The sequence below is a fragment of the Ustilago hordei genome, assembly GCF_900519145.1.
Source record: "Ustilago hordei strain Uho2 genome assembly, contig: UHO2_contig_07, whole genome shotgun sequence".
Taxonomy (NCBI): domain Eukaryota; kingdom Fungi; phylum Basidiomycota; class Ustilaginomycetes; order Ustilaginales; family Ustilaginaceae; genus Ustilago; species Ustilago hordei.
The window spans coordinates 1052860-1068248 of record NW_024545289.1 but is presented as its reverse complement, the minus strand read 5'-3'; the positions used below and the strand labels follow the sequence as shown (position 1 = coordinate 1068248).

At 51.4% G+C, this 15389-nt stretch overlaps 5 protein-coding genes across 5 annotated transcripts; all 5 read left to right on the top strand.

Moving 5' to 3' along the window:
• Nucleotides 1-483: 483 nt before the first annotated feature.
• UHO2_04115 (uncharacterized protein) lies at nt 484-4650 on the top strand (the record flags this gene model as incomplete). Its single annotated transcript, XM_041560072.1, has 2 exons — nt 484-1336; nt 1457-4650. 2 exons carry the CDS (start codon nt 484-486, stop codon nt 4648-4650), a joined length of 4047 nt encoding a protein of 1348 aa, XP_041416006.1.
• A 473-nt stretch (nt 4651-5123) lies between these two features.
• On the top strand, nt 5124-6089 carry UHO2_04114 (uncharacterized protein; the record flags this gene model as incomplete). Its single annotated transcript, XM_041560071.1, has 1 exon — nt 5124-6089. One exon carries the CDS (start codon nt 5124-5126, stop codon nt 6087-6089), a length of 966 nt encoding a protein of 321 aa, XP_041416005.1.
• Nucleotides 6090-8484: 2395 nt separating this feature from the next.
• Nucleotides 8485-9350, top strand: UHO2_04113 (uncharacterized protein; the record flags this gene model as incomplete). The annotated part of the gene is made up of 3 exons (XM_041560070.1): nt 8485-8547; nt 8643-8939; nt 9042-9350. The coding sequence occupies 3 exons, from the start codon at nt 8485-8487 to the stop codon at nt 9348-9350; spliced, it is 669 nt and encodes a 222-aa protein (XP_041416004.1).
• A 2698-nt stretch (nt 9351-12048) lies between these two features.
• On the top strand, nt 12049-13460 carry UHO2_04112 (uncharacterized protein; the record flags this gene model as incomplete). The annotated part of the gene is made up of 3 exons (XM_041560069.1): nt 12049-12260; nt 12355-12427; nt 12528-13460. The coding sequence occupies 3 exons, from the start codon at nt 12049-12051 to the stop codon at nt 13458-13460; spliced, it is 1218 nt and encodes a 405-aa protein (XP_041416003.1).
• Nucleotides 13461-14190: 730 nt separating this feature from the next.
• Nucleotides 14191-15374, top strand: UHO2_04111 (uncharacterized protein; the record flags this gene model as incomplete). Its single annotated transcript, XM_041560068.1, has 2 exons — nt 14191-15174; nt 15264-15374. The coding sequence occupies 2 exons, from the start codon at nt 14191-14193 to the stop codon at nt 15372-15374; spliced, it is 1095 nt and encodes a 364-aa protein (XP_041416002.1).
• Nucleotides 15375-15389: the final 15 nt, after the last annotated feature.

Here is a 15389-nt window from a genome sequence, read left to right as displayed (position 1 = left end):
TCTAACACCAAAAGCGCCACGCCTCAACAACGCCACGCTATTCGTCCTTTCAACACTCTGATAAAAAGAAAAAGAAAAAGAAAAAGAAAAAGAAAAAGAAAAAAAAATTAATTAGTCGAGTTGAATAGCATCCAATCAGTTGAGGGAGTTGAAGTAGATAAAGCTACACAAAGCCTAGAGACAGCGAGGGTAATGCTTACGGCCAAGTGAAAGGCCTGAACATCTTAGCACAGACCACATGTGTCACAACCTACTCAAGGCAAATGCTTTGTTATGCTCCACAGTCAATGCAGCTCTCCGCCATTCTTCTTTTGTATATATAGACTCCAAGCTCTCTCGCTCTCTCTCTCTCTCCTACCAATCATTATCTACGCAGAAAATCAGATTCCTCAACTGATTAAGAGTCTGAAGCTCAGCAGCTTCTAGCGCCTCGCCACCAGGATGCCACCAAGAGTAGATAGTGTAGCACTACTCAAACGCACCATGCAGATGATCAGGGAAACTCACACCAACTGGGACGAAGACCAAGTCTTGGAGCATGCCTTCTCGCTAATAAACCTCCAACCCAACACCAACCAAGCAGAGAAGATCCCCAAGTCGGTGCTCAGCATCATCTCGCAAATCGTCAAGCTCAACGAGAACAACTGGGCCATCTGGGAGCCGATGTTCATGGACTGCATCCGCCCAATCAAGAACGCCAAGCAGATCCTCACTGAGGAGATTCCCAGTGGCCATACCGATTATGATGAGGAACTAGACAGCCACTTGCTGGGTCTCATCTTGTCCTCCTGTGACCACGGACCCACCAGCCGTATCAACACCTACGCTGTGCGGGAGCAAGGTGAGGAGGAGCAGCTCGGCTCTACACTCTACAAGAAGCTCAAAGCCGCCCTCACAATAAACGACGAAGTTAAGCTCTCCGCCATTCACGACCGGGTACACGAAGTCAAGCTAGCCCAGCACAACATTGCCAACCTTGGTAAGGAGCTCGGTCAAATCTGGAATGACACAGCCAGGCTCGGTAGCCGCATGGACGAAAAGCTCAAGAAGTCTACCCTGTACCACTGCGTCAAAGACGACTGGCTCTACACCCAGACAGTAGACTCCCTCAAAGCTGCTCAACCTGGTTGCAGCTATGAGTATGCCTATCATGCACTAGCTAAGAAGCACCAAGAAGCCGAGCTCTCAGGTCGTATCCGAGCCACGGCCAGAGCCGCGAGCAATAGAAGTTCAACAGGCCAAGCTGGCGAGCATAGGCAGGTTCTTAACCAAGAGGGCTACAATAGGGGCAGGCGCGACCCCGCAAACCCTAATGAACCGGCCAAGTGCTATAAGTGTAGGCAACCCGGGCACATTGCCATCAACTGCACCAACAGTCAGGAGCAAACTCCTACTCAGCAGGGATAGGGACTTGGGTGCACCTTTTTCATAAGCAACACTGGCAACCGCAAACAAGACAGTACGTGGATTCTCGACTCTGGAGCTACACATCACATGGTACATGATGAGGGTAAGCTCATTGCTCCGACGCCGAAGCAAGGATCCATAGATACTGCTGGACATGAATGGTTGCGAGTACAGGCAATAGGCGACGCAACTTTGCGAGTAAGAGACGTTAAGATACCACTCACTGATGTACTTCACGTTCCAAACCTTAGCAAGAACCTATTGTCCATCCCAGCGCTGACTGAAAATGGTGCACGTGTGATATTTGAAGAGTCTGGAGCTACTATCCTCCAGCATGATGGGAGCATGGTCAAGAGCAAGACCAACCGGCGCAAGAAGAGATGGGAGGTTTACGGTGACTCCCTAGCAGCACAGCTCAATGATCCCCTAGAGGGCATTGATGCTACCACAACACCAGCAAAACCCGCAAGCCACACGACGAGCAAGCTATGGCACGAACGATTCGGTCATCCTGGCAGGAACAAAACCAAGCAAATCCAGGCCCACTACTTAGGAAAAGAAACACAGCTTGGACATGACGCAAGGGATTGCAACTGTTGCAGCCAAGCAAAGCAAACACGCGCAAGAATGACAAGTAGCAAAACAGAGCGAGCCCAGGCACCCTTGGAGCTGGTACACATTGACTTGATGACGGACCTGAAAGGCCATCCCAACTACCACCATGCACTGGTAGTTGTAGATGACTCGTCATCCTATGTATATGTGAAACCACTCCTCAGCAAGACCGAAGCATTCCCCGCCCTAAAGGCATGGATCAAGGCAGCAGAGATAGCAACGGACCACACGCTAAAGTGCATCTGCAGCGACAACGGAACAGAGTGGTCCAGCTTTGGAGCAGAAGAATGGAAACGAGAAGCAGGGTTCAAGTGGCAGAAAACCACACCTTACGTCAGTGCCCAGAATGGGAGAGCAGAGCGCATGATCAGATCCCTTCAAGAAAAGATGCATGCAATGCTTGTCCAGAGATCAGTACCAAAGGAGCTGTGGCCCTATGCCATCATGGCTGCAGGGCACACACTGAACTTGACACCCTCTACCGAAGCAAATAGGATCCCATATGAGGACTTCCACCACAAGTCTGCACATGGCTTGGCCAAGCAGCTGCGTGTCTTTGGCTGCCTTGCTTGGGTCCACCTCCCCAAGAAGGATCATACAGGAAAGCACGGCGTAAGAGCAATCCCAGGAATCATGGTCGGCTACGATGACGAGCACAAGGGCTGGAAATTCTTTACCCCTGGCCACACCCCATCTATACGGTGGAGCAACTCAGCCACATTCCATGAAGCCAAAGGTTGGCATGATCGCCCCAGTGTGCAGAGCCCACTGCAGTTCGGCTTCGAGAGCCTTGAAGCAGAAGATACTAGACCCGAGACAGATAGCAACAAGCCCGAATTGGAGGTGGAAGTACTCGACATGGAGGACCCACTTCCCAAAATACACACTGCACTGCCCGCCGACCCTATAGATGACAACAGGTTGGAGCTCGATGTTGAAGAGATAATTGGAGAAGCACACACAGCCACCCTGAACCTCATGCCGACCTTAAAGGAAGCACTCGCCAGCAATGATGCACAACAATGGCAGGAAGCCATACGCAAGGAGCTGGACAGACTTGAGGCAATGGGAACATGGGAGATTGTGGACGTTCCACCAAACACTAGACTTGTCGACTCCAAAATAGTCCTTCGGCTCAAATTGGATGCCGATGGCATACCAGTCTGGCACAAAGCGAGACTCGTCGCACGGGGCTTCACACAGCGGGAGGGTATCGACTTCGAAGAAACCTTTGCACCTGTGGCACCGCTCAGCGCAATAAGAGCCCTGTTATCTTTGGCAGTGGAGCGCAACTGGGAAGTCCATCAGCTTGACATCACAATGGCTTACCTCAACTCCACACTCAACCATGTGATCTACATGAAACCACCAGAAGGTGCCAAAGTGCCGAAAGGGAAAGCCTACCGAGTCATCAAGGGACTGTATGGCCTTAAACAGTCGGGACGGGAATGGAACATGGAGTTTGATAAGTTCCTGCGATGCTCAAACTTCCACAGGCTCGACTGCGCACCATGCATCTACACTAGAGGAGAAGGAGATAACTTTGCAATAGTGGTCATCTATGTTGACGACACGCTAATTATAGCTCCAACCCTAGAAACAGTAAGGTGTATCAAGGAGGAAATAGGCCAAAGATGGCGGATGGAGGATGGTGGCAATGTCTCCCACTTCCTCGGGATCAAAATCACCAGGGATCGAGAAGCGAAAACCATGGACCTCGAGCAAACTAGTTATGTTAAGCAGCTTCTGGATGAACATTTGGACAAGTGCAGAAGGAAGTCTAGCGTACCACTCCAAGACATTCCAGTCCCAGAAACGGCAGCAAGCATAGCAGAACGAAAGGAGTACCCACAGATCGTTGGCAAACTCCTGTGGTTGTCTAATGGAACATGTCCAGACATCAGCCAAGCCGTTGGCGTCCTTGCACGCTATATGACACAACCGTCAAGGGAGCACTACAATGCTGCACAGAAAGTACTCCAATATTTGGACTACACACGAGATATCCGCTTACAATATGGCAGCAACAAGCAACAAGACTTTCTGACGGCGCACAGCGATGCAAACTGGGCAAGCGACGCTACAGCACAACGCAAAAGCTCATCTGGTTCAGCAGTGTTCGTATGTGGCAACCTGGTAGCATGGAAATCAGCACTACAGCGCTGCACCGCCTTATCGGCGGTGGAAGCAGAATTTGTAGCTGCGACAGAAGCCGCACGAGAGGTCCTGTTCTTCAAACACCTCTTCAAGGCTGTTGGAATCGATGTTGGTATCCCTACAATCTTTTCAGACAACACTGGTACCATCCAGGTTAGCAAGGACCCTGCGCAACACTGGAAGTTAAAGCACATTGACACCAAATACCACTTCATCAGAGATAACGTGCAAGATGGAAAGGTCAAGATCAAGTACATTAACACTGCAGATAACTTGGCAGACCTCTTTACCAAACCGGTGGGAAAGACTATACTACAGTGCGCGCGACAGGGACTGGGACTAAAAGCCCAGCATGATGCAGTGGCTCGGCAGTCTCCTGCCTTGCCACTGAGGGAGGCAGTTGAGGGAGTTGAAGTAGATAAAGCTACACAAAGCCTAGAGACAGCGAGGGTAATGCTTATGGCCGAGTGAAAGGCCTGAACATCTTAGCACGGACCACATGTGTCACAACCTACTCAAGGCAAATGCTTTGTTATGCTCCGCAGTCAATGCGGCTCTCCGCCGTTCTTCTTTTGTATATATAGACTCCAAGCTCTCTCGCTCTCTCTCTCTCTCCTACCAATCATTATCTACGCAGAAAATCAGATTCCTCAACTCAATCTTTCTCTGCGATCGGCTCTGTCCGATTCCCGATTGAATTAGAACGATCCTATCTTCGATTAGCTTGGGTCTATCCGATCCCCGATTAGATCTGCTGGATCGTCATCCTCAGCAAACCCTTGAAAAAGGAATAAAACCGTTTCTAGCCACTTTGCTCTCCATCATCGCCACCGCTCCTTTTGCTGCCAAAGCGTAGCATATACAAGCTCACAAAACTTTACCTTGATCGTTCATCCTAGTCGGCTTGCCCCTTCGATTCGAGCCTCAACGGCGAACCCTATCAAATGCAATCACATCCACCACTGGCCTCGGCTTGGCCAATATCGGATGCCACTGTGATTCCTCGTGTTGGCGTCGCCGTCTTTGTGATCAACGAGAAAGGTCACGTTCTCGTCGGCAAGCGTACGGGATGTCATGGAGCAGGCACACTTGCTCTTCCTGGAGGCCATCTCGAACTTCACGAGTCATTTCAAGATTGCGCAGCTCGACAAGTGTATCAAGAGACAGGCTTGATCCTCGAACCGCCTCACACCCTCGCTCAGTCGCAGCTCTTATCGCCATCGCCATTACCAACACAAACACACTTGCAACCGCAATCTCCCTCACAACCCATCCTCTCCTCCACCGCATCTACTCCATCCCCTGTCGCAAACTCCTCGACACTCTTGTCTACCAACACCATCCCGCCTACCCCGCTGCAGTTCCTTACAGCGCAGAACTCGGTGCGCATGAAGGATCATGGAGAGAAAGGCGAGGGCAAGCACTACGTCACCATCTTCATGAAGGCTAGCCTCAGGTCGGATCCTTGTCAGCCTTTTGCGCAACCTCGTATCATGCAGCCGAACAAGTGCTTGGGATGGTTCTGGATTCCCATGAAATATCTTCGAGAAGCAGCCGACCGTCAACATCAGCTTCAGCTTCTCCAACACGCCGCTGCTTCCGAAGGTCGTTCGCTTCCTGTCTCGATAGACAAGCTGCTCGAAGCCGAAAGCCTCGCCCAAGCACTCCAAGATGCCGACGACGCGGATCCCTCTGTCTCAATACGTGCGCCTACCATGTCAGCTTCACTCTTAAACCGCACAAGACGTCCATCATCTTCGGCTCTTCAGAACAACGACGCCAGTGGCTATGCAATGAGTGCGCATGAGGCCGTCGCATGGGCTGAAGCTGACGACTTTGCCCGAGGCGCTCCCCTCTTCCAGCCTCTTGTCAATCTCCTCATTGACCACCCCACTTTGCAAGTTGTCTGACACGGAAACATCATCGATTCCCTTGGCTGCATACACGATTGGCACTCAACAACAACACCTTATCAGCTCGTCGCCACCCTCTTAAACAGCCAATATATCCGCTCCACTCTCTGTCAAACCTGGCCTGAGACTTTCACTCATCAATGTCGACCGACGGCTGCTTGATACTTTCAGACCTACGGTTTCTAAAGCGCATGTCTACCGCCAAAGCTCTGCGACCAGGGCACCCCTGCACTTGGCGTGCTCTGGAAGCGCATCAGCCATACACTTGCTGTCACCAGCCACTTTCATCATACCTCAGCACACGTGCTTTTCTCTAATGTCAAGGGCCTTTCTTCATTGTCCATGCATGTGTATGTGCACCATTGTCTTTCTTTGGGTCGCCTGAGCCGAAGACCAAGCGAGCTTCGCAAACGGCACTCGCTTCGCCAGCCGATGCGTTCAAATTAGGCTACTCCAGCCGCAAGGATGGCTCAAGCTCCCAATTGAACCACGCTCTCGGTCACCACTTAGGGGTTAGCCTAATCTCGCTAAGATAGATCCAGCACATGATGGAGCAACACTGCTGTCTCAGGAAACGATCGTTGTAGTTGAAGCATGTAGTGTCTCGGCCAAGAAGCATACAACCACTCGGAGTATGCTGTCGCTCGGAGCATGCAATCTCTGACCGCCGAGATACCACATCCAATCACCAACCTCGCTCATTCGGCCTCAGCGCGTTATCTGGACCAACACTCAGACATTAAGACGCCGGTAGGTAAATAACCGGTGTAGTCTCCTCATAGTTTGCTCATGCTGTTAGTCTTTCCACACCAATCACTACATACATAGACAGAAGGTTTCAAGGCATATATAAGCAGCTTGATCATCCTGTATTTAGCATGCACTCTCCATCACAATCAACACCTGTGATCATCGACTTTGACGCACGATTTGATTGACTTAGAACGACGCTCTTCAACTGTTGTTCTGCGGCCCTGGTTGGGTGTAGCACGTCTACGATCGGTTGGTGGATGGCACAGTAGCGTATTCAGGCTTCTCTACTTTTGCTATAGCATAGAGAGAGATCTATCTTGACGCACGGGTAGCTGGATGAGCGGGGACTCTCACAAAGAATGTGCCCTTGTTGCCGTTGTTCAGACTTAGCGTCTACTGCACTGTCCAGAGCACAGTACTGTACTCGAACGCCACCAAAGCTTGGCCGCGGCAGCGGGAATCACTGTGGAACACCCACATCAATCCCACCTCCCACCTCTACAGCGAAAGTAGCTAGATTCTGTGACGGTGGCGATGGTTGGCGAACTGAGCGCCCGGTCTACTGTCTTGGCTGCCTCGTGCGGAGCTTCCACCGCCGGTGATGGAACAGCAAGATGCAAGACGTGCTCAAGTCGTTGCAGTGCCGTAGGTCGATTTGGTTGCAGCCGATCAATGGCACCCTTGCTTCCTCAGTAGCTGCACACAGCACGTCACTGCTGTAGAACAACATCCAGTGCACTGCTGCTCATGAAGTGCTTGACAAACTCGTCTGCAGCATGTTTTCACGCCATTCCACAATCGCGCATGCCAACGCCAAGGCCGAGCTGGGGAGCGAACCTGTCAGAAACCTAATCACAGATGTCAAACAAAAGACACCTCGGCTACCGCCACCCCAAAAATATAAATAAAGGCAAACAAATCTCGTTTTCTTTTTTTTCTTTTTTTTCTTTTTTTTCCCGAAAAAACCTGGAGAAACAACCAGAAAACTGTTGTTGCATGAAAAGTGAACAAAGCTGTACACAATCAACGACCCCGGGGAAACGCATGTGGGCTGTTCTCTCCGCTCTCTTGTAGCTCGAGAAGCCAGACACCTAGCATGGTACAGAGGAAGAGGCGACGACGTGCAAGCTAGAAGACGGTTTCACGGCACTCCGATGAGCCGCTGCAGGGTGCCAGAGCAGAGTGATAAAGATGCTTGAGTTCTTTGGCGGAGGTCTCCATGCCTACATCAGACAGATTGGTGTCTGATTGAATGGTGCTGATTTCTTGTTCAGCTCGTTCTGCGGCTGTTTACGCTCGAGCTCCAAATATATGGTCGGATCTCTGCGAAATGATTGGCACGCCACAGGTATGAAGCGATCTGAGATCGGCCATAATCATACCGCCTAACACTAAGGGTCAACTACTCTGCTTCACCAGCGACAGACTGAACGCAGTTGCACCCTTCAGCCTAGGCCAACGATTCCCGTCAGGCCAGAGTCGGCTAAAATTTGGCGCCATCGAGCTTAGCCCCTATCCACAATCAGATCTAGGCGTCGTTGAAGCTCAATCTGCCACTTGGCGACTATGATCGCTGCTGTGCTTGTACACGACGTGCATCTGCTTTGGTACCGGAGAGCTTTCTTGGACTTTAGCGATCATGCGCTGCACACTCGCACTGGCCGAGTGCATGTGGAGAGGCTTGACCGTTTGTGCTTGTACAGTATGCACAGCGTCACTGGACTATATTGACTATCGCTCGGAACATGGATCGACGGATATACGCAGAAAGTGCGCTTCTTCTATAGCCTGATGCAGGTTTCAGACCCCGTACTTGCGCCAAGCTTCACTTTGTCCGACGGCAGCAAGCTTGTATTGGCTCGAACGGCTCGAGGGCCATACTTTGCAGTCCGCTCCGTACTTGTTTATCAAAGCGAAATGAAGCCCGAGGATTCGGGGCTGACGACACTAATTTGCGCCTCGACACTTGATCCCACACAACCTCGTTGGTTAGCGTTATGGAGGTCGATGCATGTCGACGCGCTTCAGACAGCACCTGGCCTCTTGGCACCGACAGTGGCGAATGCAGTACATTTCCAAGCAGCGGGGTACTCTGTGGGTCAATTTTTGGTCGTCGTAAACTTGTGCGTTTCTGTCAACCTTGGGACAGGGTGCAGCGACGAGAAGCGGACGAGTCTGTTCCTGTAACACACCCAGGGCAAGGCAGTTTGCGTTGCCGAACGTACTCCTAAGCCTCGACACTCGAGCTCCTCCTTTGCCGTCCTGCTCCCGGGCGCCGGGCTTGTCTACCGGAAGCGATATGCAATCAATGCACTTCGAGGCAACCCGAGCGCAGCTAGAGAAATGATATTGTTTCGAGGCCTTGCCGTGCTACTTTCAGTACTTTCGGCTCCGGCTCCTTGCACTTCTGCCGTTACACAAGAGGATGGCATGGCAGCTGGGTTCTTCGGCAGTGTCAGAGCGGTTTCACGTCCGACTCGGCTAGCATTGGAGCTCGAACTGTGATGTAATAGATGCTCGTCGGAGTATAGTTGCACACATCGACAAGGCCGATATCTCCTTGGATGAGGGTTTTGACACTTTCTCGATCTCAGCTCCTGATTTCCCTTTCCTTTTCTTTCGTTTGCGCTTTCTCGGGAGGCTTGCAAAATCGTCCCTTTTTTTGCCAAAAAAGAAAAAAAAAGAAAAAAGGACCATTTGTTTTGCTTTCTCGGGGGAGGTTCCTTCGGGGAGGTCGTCCCATTGTTCCCAGCCCAGCAAAACTCCTAAGCCCCTAGACTGACGAATCGCTCGAATCAGCCTGTAGAGAGAGAGAGAGAGAGAGAGAGAGCAGTTGAAGAGAGCAAGAAGCTCAGAGGTAGCAAATGAGATGTTGGCGTCTGACTGCCTTCTGGATCGTTCGAATGACCGGTTGATCGTTCTTCAAGTGTTTGCTTCGAAAGATGGAGGGACGTGAGCATCTGCTTCGCCCACCTTGCATTTCAGAAGCGACATCGAAGGTCGAGTCTTGCCCAAGCTTTCGAAAGCAACCACTCTGTCGCAATGTTGCCACACTTTGGCAGCCCTTTCGAGCTTGATTACGTTGGAGCTATCAGTCGGCTTCATTTTCTCTCATCTCCTGCGTTGCTCTCGAGCTGTGCGTTGCTCTCAAGCTGTGCGTTGCTCTCAAGCTGTACGTTGCTCTCAAGCTGTGTGTTGATCGAGCTGTGTGTGCGTTGCTCTTGATGCTGCAGTTGTGCGTTGCTCAAGCTGTGCGTTGCTCTTGAGCTGGTTGTGCGTTCCTGCAGCTGTGTGTTGCTCTCCAGCTGTGTGTTTCAAGTGGTGCCTGTTTCACGAGTCCGGTGTGGTTCATGCCTTACAGAGAAGGGGCGACACATGACAAGGGCAACATGCTGCAATGTAATAGAGTCCCATCATTGCCACCGTATCACGGCCAGGCTCTTGCTCGGAAGGCGGCCAAGTCAGTCTCCGGTCTCATCAAGCTCAACCATCGAATGTCAGAAGGAAGGAGAGAGACAGAGAGAGACAGAGAGGGACAGAGATAGAGAGATGGATCATCAGTCCGACTAAAACCCATCCAGAATTGTTTACACAGCGCTTACAAGAAAATGGGTTGGAGGGGCTGTATTTGGTGCGTTGCCCAAGTTTGATACCGCCATGTTGGCAGTCCAGACTTCGGCTATTACGGAAAAGCACACCACAACGACAAAGTGCTTCTGCTTCTGCTTCTGCTGCTGCTGCTGTTGCTGCTGCTGTTGCTGCTGCCGCTGATTCCGCTACTTGCTCGGAGGCTTTCAGGCTTTCAGCTTTTCCTGGCGCTCAGCTGCACAGCCTGCAGATGTTGCTGTCGAGTAGCCTTCTGACAGGTGTCTGATGCGCCAAATGGAACTAGAGCCTTGGTCTCCATCAGCTGCTCGCCACGCTCTGCTTTTTCTGTGCCTTCCCTTTGATGGATTGCCTTGACTGTGTCATTAGCCTTTGACGAGTTAGCCGTTTAGTCAAATCGAATTTTGCCCCTCTGTTGTAGCGTAGAGCCCCTTTCAGGCCAGGAGTAGACCTCTCACTCTGGCTGCTGCCTCATCCTACGGTCTCCCTTCCGATGTCGCAAGGCTAACCCCATGGTACCGCTTCACTTCTGTCCGTCCCTCTCTCTCTCGCTGCCTGACCCATCTGCTCCATTCTAGCTGCTCGCCGTACCTTTGGCTTGTTGCTCCCTGCCCTTCCTCGAACCTACATAAGGGACAAAGCGACTATCGTTCTCGGTCCTCCTCGCCTCTGTCACCCTCGTCTCTGTCCCCCTTCGTCTCTGTCCCCCTTCGTCTCTGTCCCCCTTCGTCTCTGTCTCCTTCTTCATCAGATAACCTATCCACCTTAACCCCGTTCATTCTTAAGCCCAGCATCATCCTGCCAGCAAACAACTACGAGCTGCTTTCTTGCCTATCACTTCTATCTTAGCGCCTTAACTTGACATTGTTCCGCACAGTCCAACAAGAACAAATCGGAGCCTTGCGCACACCTTGCCATCGACGCTCGTCGGTCACGATCAACATGGATATCCTTGGTGAGCACCAGTGGATGATAGATTTCTTAGAGATAAAGGCAGCTCTACTGACCAGCACATGATGATCGTCATCCTGCAGAGCTTGTTCACGAAGACCAACGCAAGGAGTGTCGACCGTTCGACTGCAAGCATCCCGGTTGCCCCAAAGCCTTCTCAAGGTATGTATGCCACACATGATCATCTGCCTTGACCCATTGGACCTACTTCTGACGCTCTTCCATATTCTTGACCTCGACACGATCGATACACCAACACAACCCTCTGCTGCTGCTCTCTTTGAACCGACCTGCTACTCATGCACAACAGGCGCTCAGACTTGGCTAGGTAAGTTTGGCGGTGCTGGCACATGGGTGTTGCTACCTGTTAGTTGTTAGGAGGGAGAAATTGTCGGCAACATACAAAGCATCTCCACACGATTGCGCCCGCCAATTCGGCTTGGCGGAGCACGAAAATGGACACTGTCGAACAGGGCCACGTGGGAATTTGGCCCTTGTCGTCAGGGATCCCCAAGTCTGGCTGAGATCAGCTTCGGTCCTCCTCTGCTCGCAGCTCTGGTGGAAGTGATCACGAAAGCATCCTTGTCTTGAAGAAGCAATGGCTCTGTACTTGGGCGCTGTTGAACGTAAGACTGACTCTTGCAAAATGTCTTGTTCCTCTCTCCCCTTTGTCTCTCGGCTTTCCCTTTGTCCTTTCGCTCTTTGTAGACACGCTCGCATCCACAGCCAGGAACGCCCTTTCATCTGCCACTTTCGCGAATGCGGCAAGACTTTCATCCAACGTTCGGCGTTGACGGTCCACATCCGTGTTCATACTGGCGAGCGCCCTCACGTCTGCGAATCCTGCAGCAAAGCATTGTAAGTGCTTCTTTCAGGCATGCTTTTTCTCACTGTGCCAGAAGGTTGTGTTTGACAATCCGAACGCCTGGCCCTCGTCTCTTGGTCTTTACAGCTCTGACTCGAGCTCGCTCGCACGTCACAGGAGGATTCACACTGGCCGACGTCCATACAAGTGTCTTGTGTCAGTAAGTGTTACAACTGCTATAGCTCGGCTACAGACGGAGAAGAGCACAAGTCTGACTTCTTGTTTTGACACAACTCATCATCATGGCATCGCTACAACAGGGATGCGGCAAATCCTTCTGTCGCAAGACCACGCTGACCAAACACACGCGCCGCAACCACGCTGACGCAGAGGGGACGTACATTGGCCATGGCGGGTCCGCTACCATCCTGAGCAACTCGCTCTCCATCGGCCGATACGCTTTGCCGCCTCACAGTCGCTCCACCTTCCCGCAAGGCCTGGAGAACCACTACTTTGCAGGTCTCAAAGTCGAACAAGACCCCATGTCTGCCCCTCCTGCCTATGAGGGCTTCCAGATGCACGAGTATCCCAGCACACCTTACAGCGCCCCTGCCATGTCTTCCTGCCCTTCATCTAGCGCCAGCTACGATGGCTTTGACATGCAGCGAAGAGCCAGCGCCATGTCCGGCTACCTCTCGAGCAGCTCGCACGGCTTTCACGGCCCTACGAGCCACAGCAGCCGAATGTGCCCTACGCCCAACACACTCACACCTGCTTCCGAAATGTCGCATTTCCCTTGCACCCCCGACTTTCGCGACACTAGGACCTTTGAATCGTCCGTCTCTGGTCGTGCTCAGTTCAACCATCTCTCTGTAGCTACCATGTCCTGTGGTCCTTACGGCTCAGATGCTCACCCATCCGCGACGGGCTTCCACGGTGGTGAAATGGCTGCATCTCAGCAGTTCTCTATGATGGCCAACGGTTGTGTCGTTGATACTAAGGATGCCAGCAACATTGACCCCAACCTGTGGAACAATGGTGCTTCTGCCGGTGGGCCCGTTTCGAGCGTTGGGTCTCAATTTTACGAGAACATGCAGCCGAGGCAGAGCTTGGAGCAGCATCAACAACAGCAGCAGCAGCAGCGACCTATGAGCGCCACCGACTTTTCGCAGGAGCATGCAACCAGCAACGAACGATTCGGTCCTTACTTTCTCAGGTCTGCGACTCAGCACCAAGTCGCTTCTTCATCATGATCGCCTCGTTGGTTCTCAACACAGCCCGCTCCCGCTCTGGTCACATCCCATCTTGCGACTGCAAGTGCACTCTCTTTTATACCCTGCTTAGAACCCTCAAGGTTGCTCGTATGCGAGGTTTGTGATCTCGCCTTTCCTCTCTCGTCGTCTTGAATCTTTTCTGCACAAATATTTTGGTGGATTCTTTAATTGCAACGCCTTGTCTTGTATATCGCTTTTGAACTCGCTTGTCCTATCTTGTTCCCCTATCATGTCCAGTCCATTCTTTGCATATCGCCTATACACGTGACACACTTGTCTTGTTATCCTAGCACTCATTCTTATCAACTTTGTGGAAGCGTTTAATTGCATTGCTTTTTGTAAAAGATCGATGGACTTGAAGGTGTGAGTGTTACATGCACAGGCTATAGAGAGGGACGATGATATCGATCGAGCATTCTCGTGCGGCTAGTATTCGCACGAGAGAGTTACCCAGGCGTGCAGGCGTGAGAGTTTAACCTTTTCTCGGGCGTGTTAGAGCGCGACTTTCTGACAAGCTAGCTTAGCTAAGTCGGAAAAATCTCGGCTCTCGGAGCAAGCAGCTGAGCTGTTTTTTTTTTTGCTCTTCGTCAAGGTGTCACCTCACTCTTCTCTCCTTGTTGAAGATTGACACTGCAACACCATCTTGCTCGACATTCACAGCGCTCTTCGGTCGACAAAGCCCTGTCTTTGCATTCAACACTTCTTCGCCATGGCTCCAATCGCATCAACCTCCGCGGTGCCATGCCTACTTGCACCCTCCGGTGGCAGCTCTAGCACTCTCACGCCTCTTGCCCGAGAGGAATTCGACATCATCTCCTGCTACCATTCCCTCCTCTCCTCCGATTCTGAACTTCCATTTCCCATTGCAGCCATCTTCGCCCTATCCGAACTAGTCTCCAGGTCTAAAGCAGCAACCACTTCCGAGCTTATGGAGAACATTCGTTCAGCATCACAACGTCTTAAATCCTCTCTCGAAAATCCTGTCCCCGCTACCGCTGGTCTCGATTTGTTTACTCGATTCGTCGTAACCAAAAGTTGGGATACAGGGGACGACTTTGAAGCGCACAAAGCATCCCTTGCTTCTCTGGCGCACCAATTTGCTACTCATACCGTTCCCTCTTGTCGAGAAAAGATCTGCGAGTTAGTCCTGCCGTTTATCAAAGATGACTCTGTCCTCCTGACTCACTCCTATTCGAGGGTAGTGATGCAAGCGCTTAAGTTCGCCGCACTCAACCAACGCAAACGAATCTCAGTCTATGTCACAGAATCTCGTCCACACGGTCTCGGTCTCAAAACATACCGCCAACTCATCGGATACGGAATCCCCTGCACCCTCATCCTAGACTCAGCAGTAGCATACACCATGCCGAAAGTAGACCTAGTCCTAACCGGAGCAGAAGGTGTAGTCGAATCAGGAGGCTTCTTAAACGCCGTTGGAACTTACGGTATGGCTATCATTGCTAAAGCGTGTAACAAACCTTTCTTTGCCTTGGCAGAAAGCTTTAAGTTTTTACGCATGTTTCCTCTGAATCAGTACGATCTTCCACCCAACAAGGGCCGAAATCTACTTGCGTTTCCAGATTTAGATTCACAACAAGCTACAGTGAAGGAAGCTGAGGTGGAGCAAACGCCAAAGTTGGCTTCGAGTGAAGAAAAGGTGATGAGTAGGCAACAAGAGTTGCTTAATCCCGCTGTAAGTTGCTACTATCCTTAACCCTGTGAAGAAGAGAGAGAAGAGAGAGTGCTGACCAATTTGCGTTTGTTTGCGATGGTCGAGTATAGATCGATTATACAACACCGGATTTGGTGACGTTTCTGTTCAGTGATGTTGGTGTGCTGACGCCATCCGGTGTTGGAGATGCGCTCTTGGCTGTTTATGGTGGTGCCGACTGAATCTTTTGTTGGACT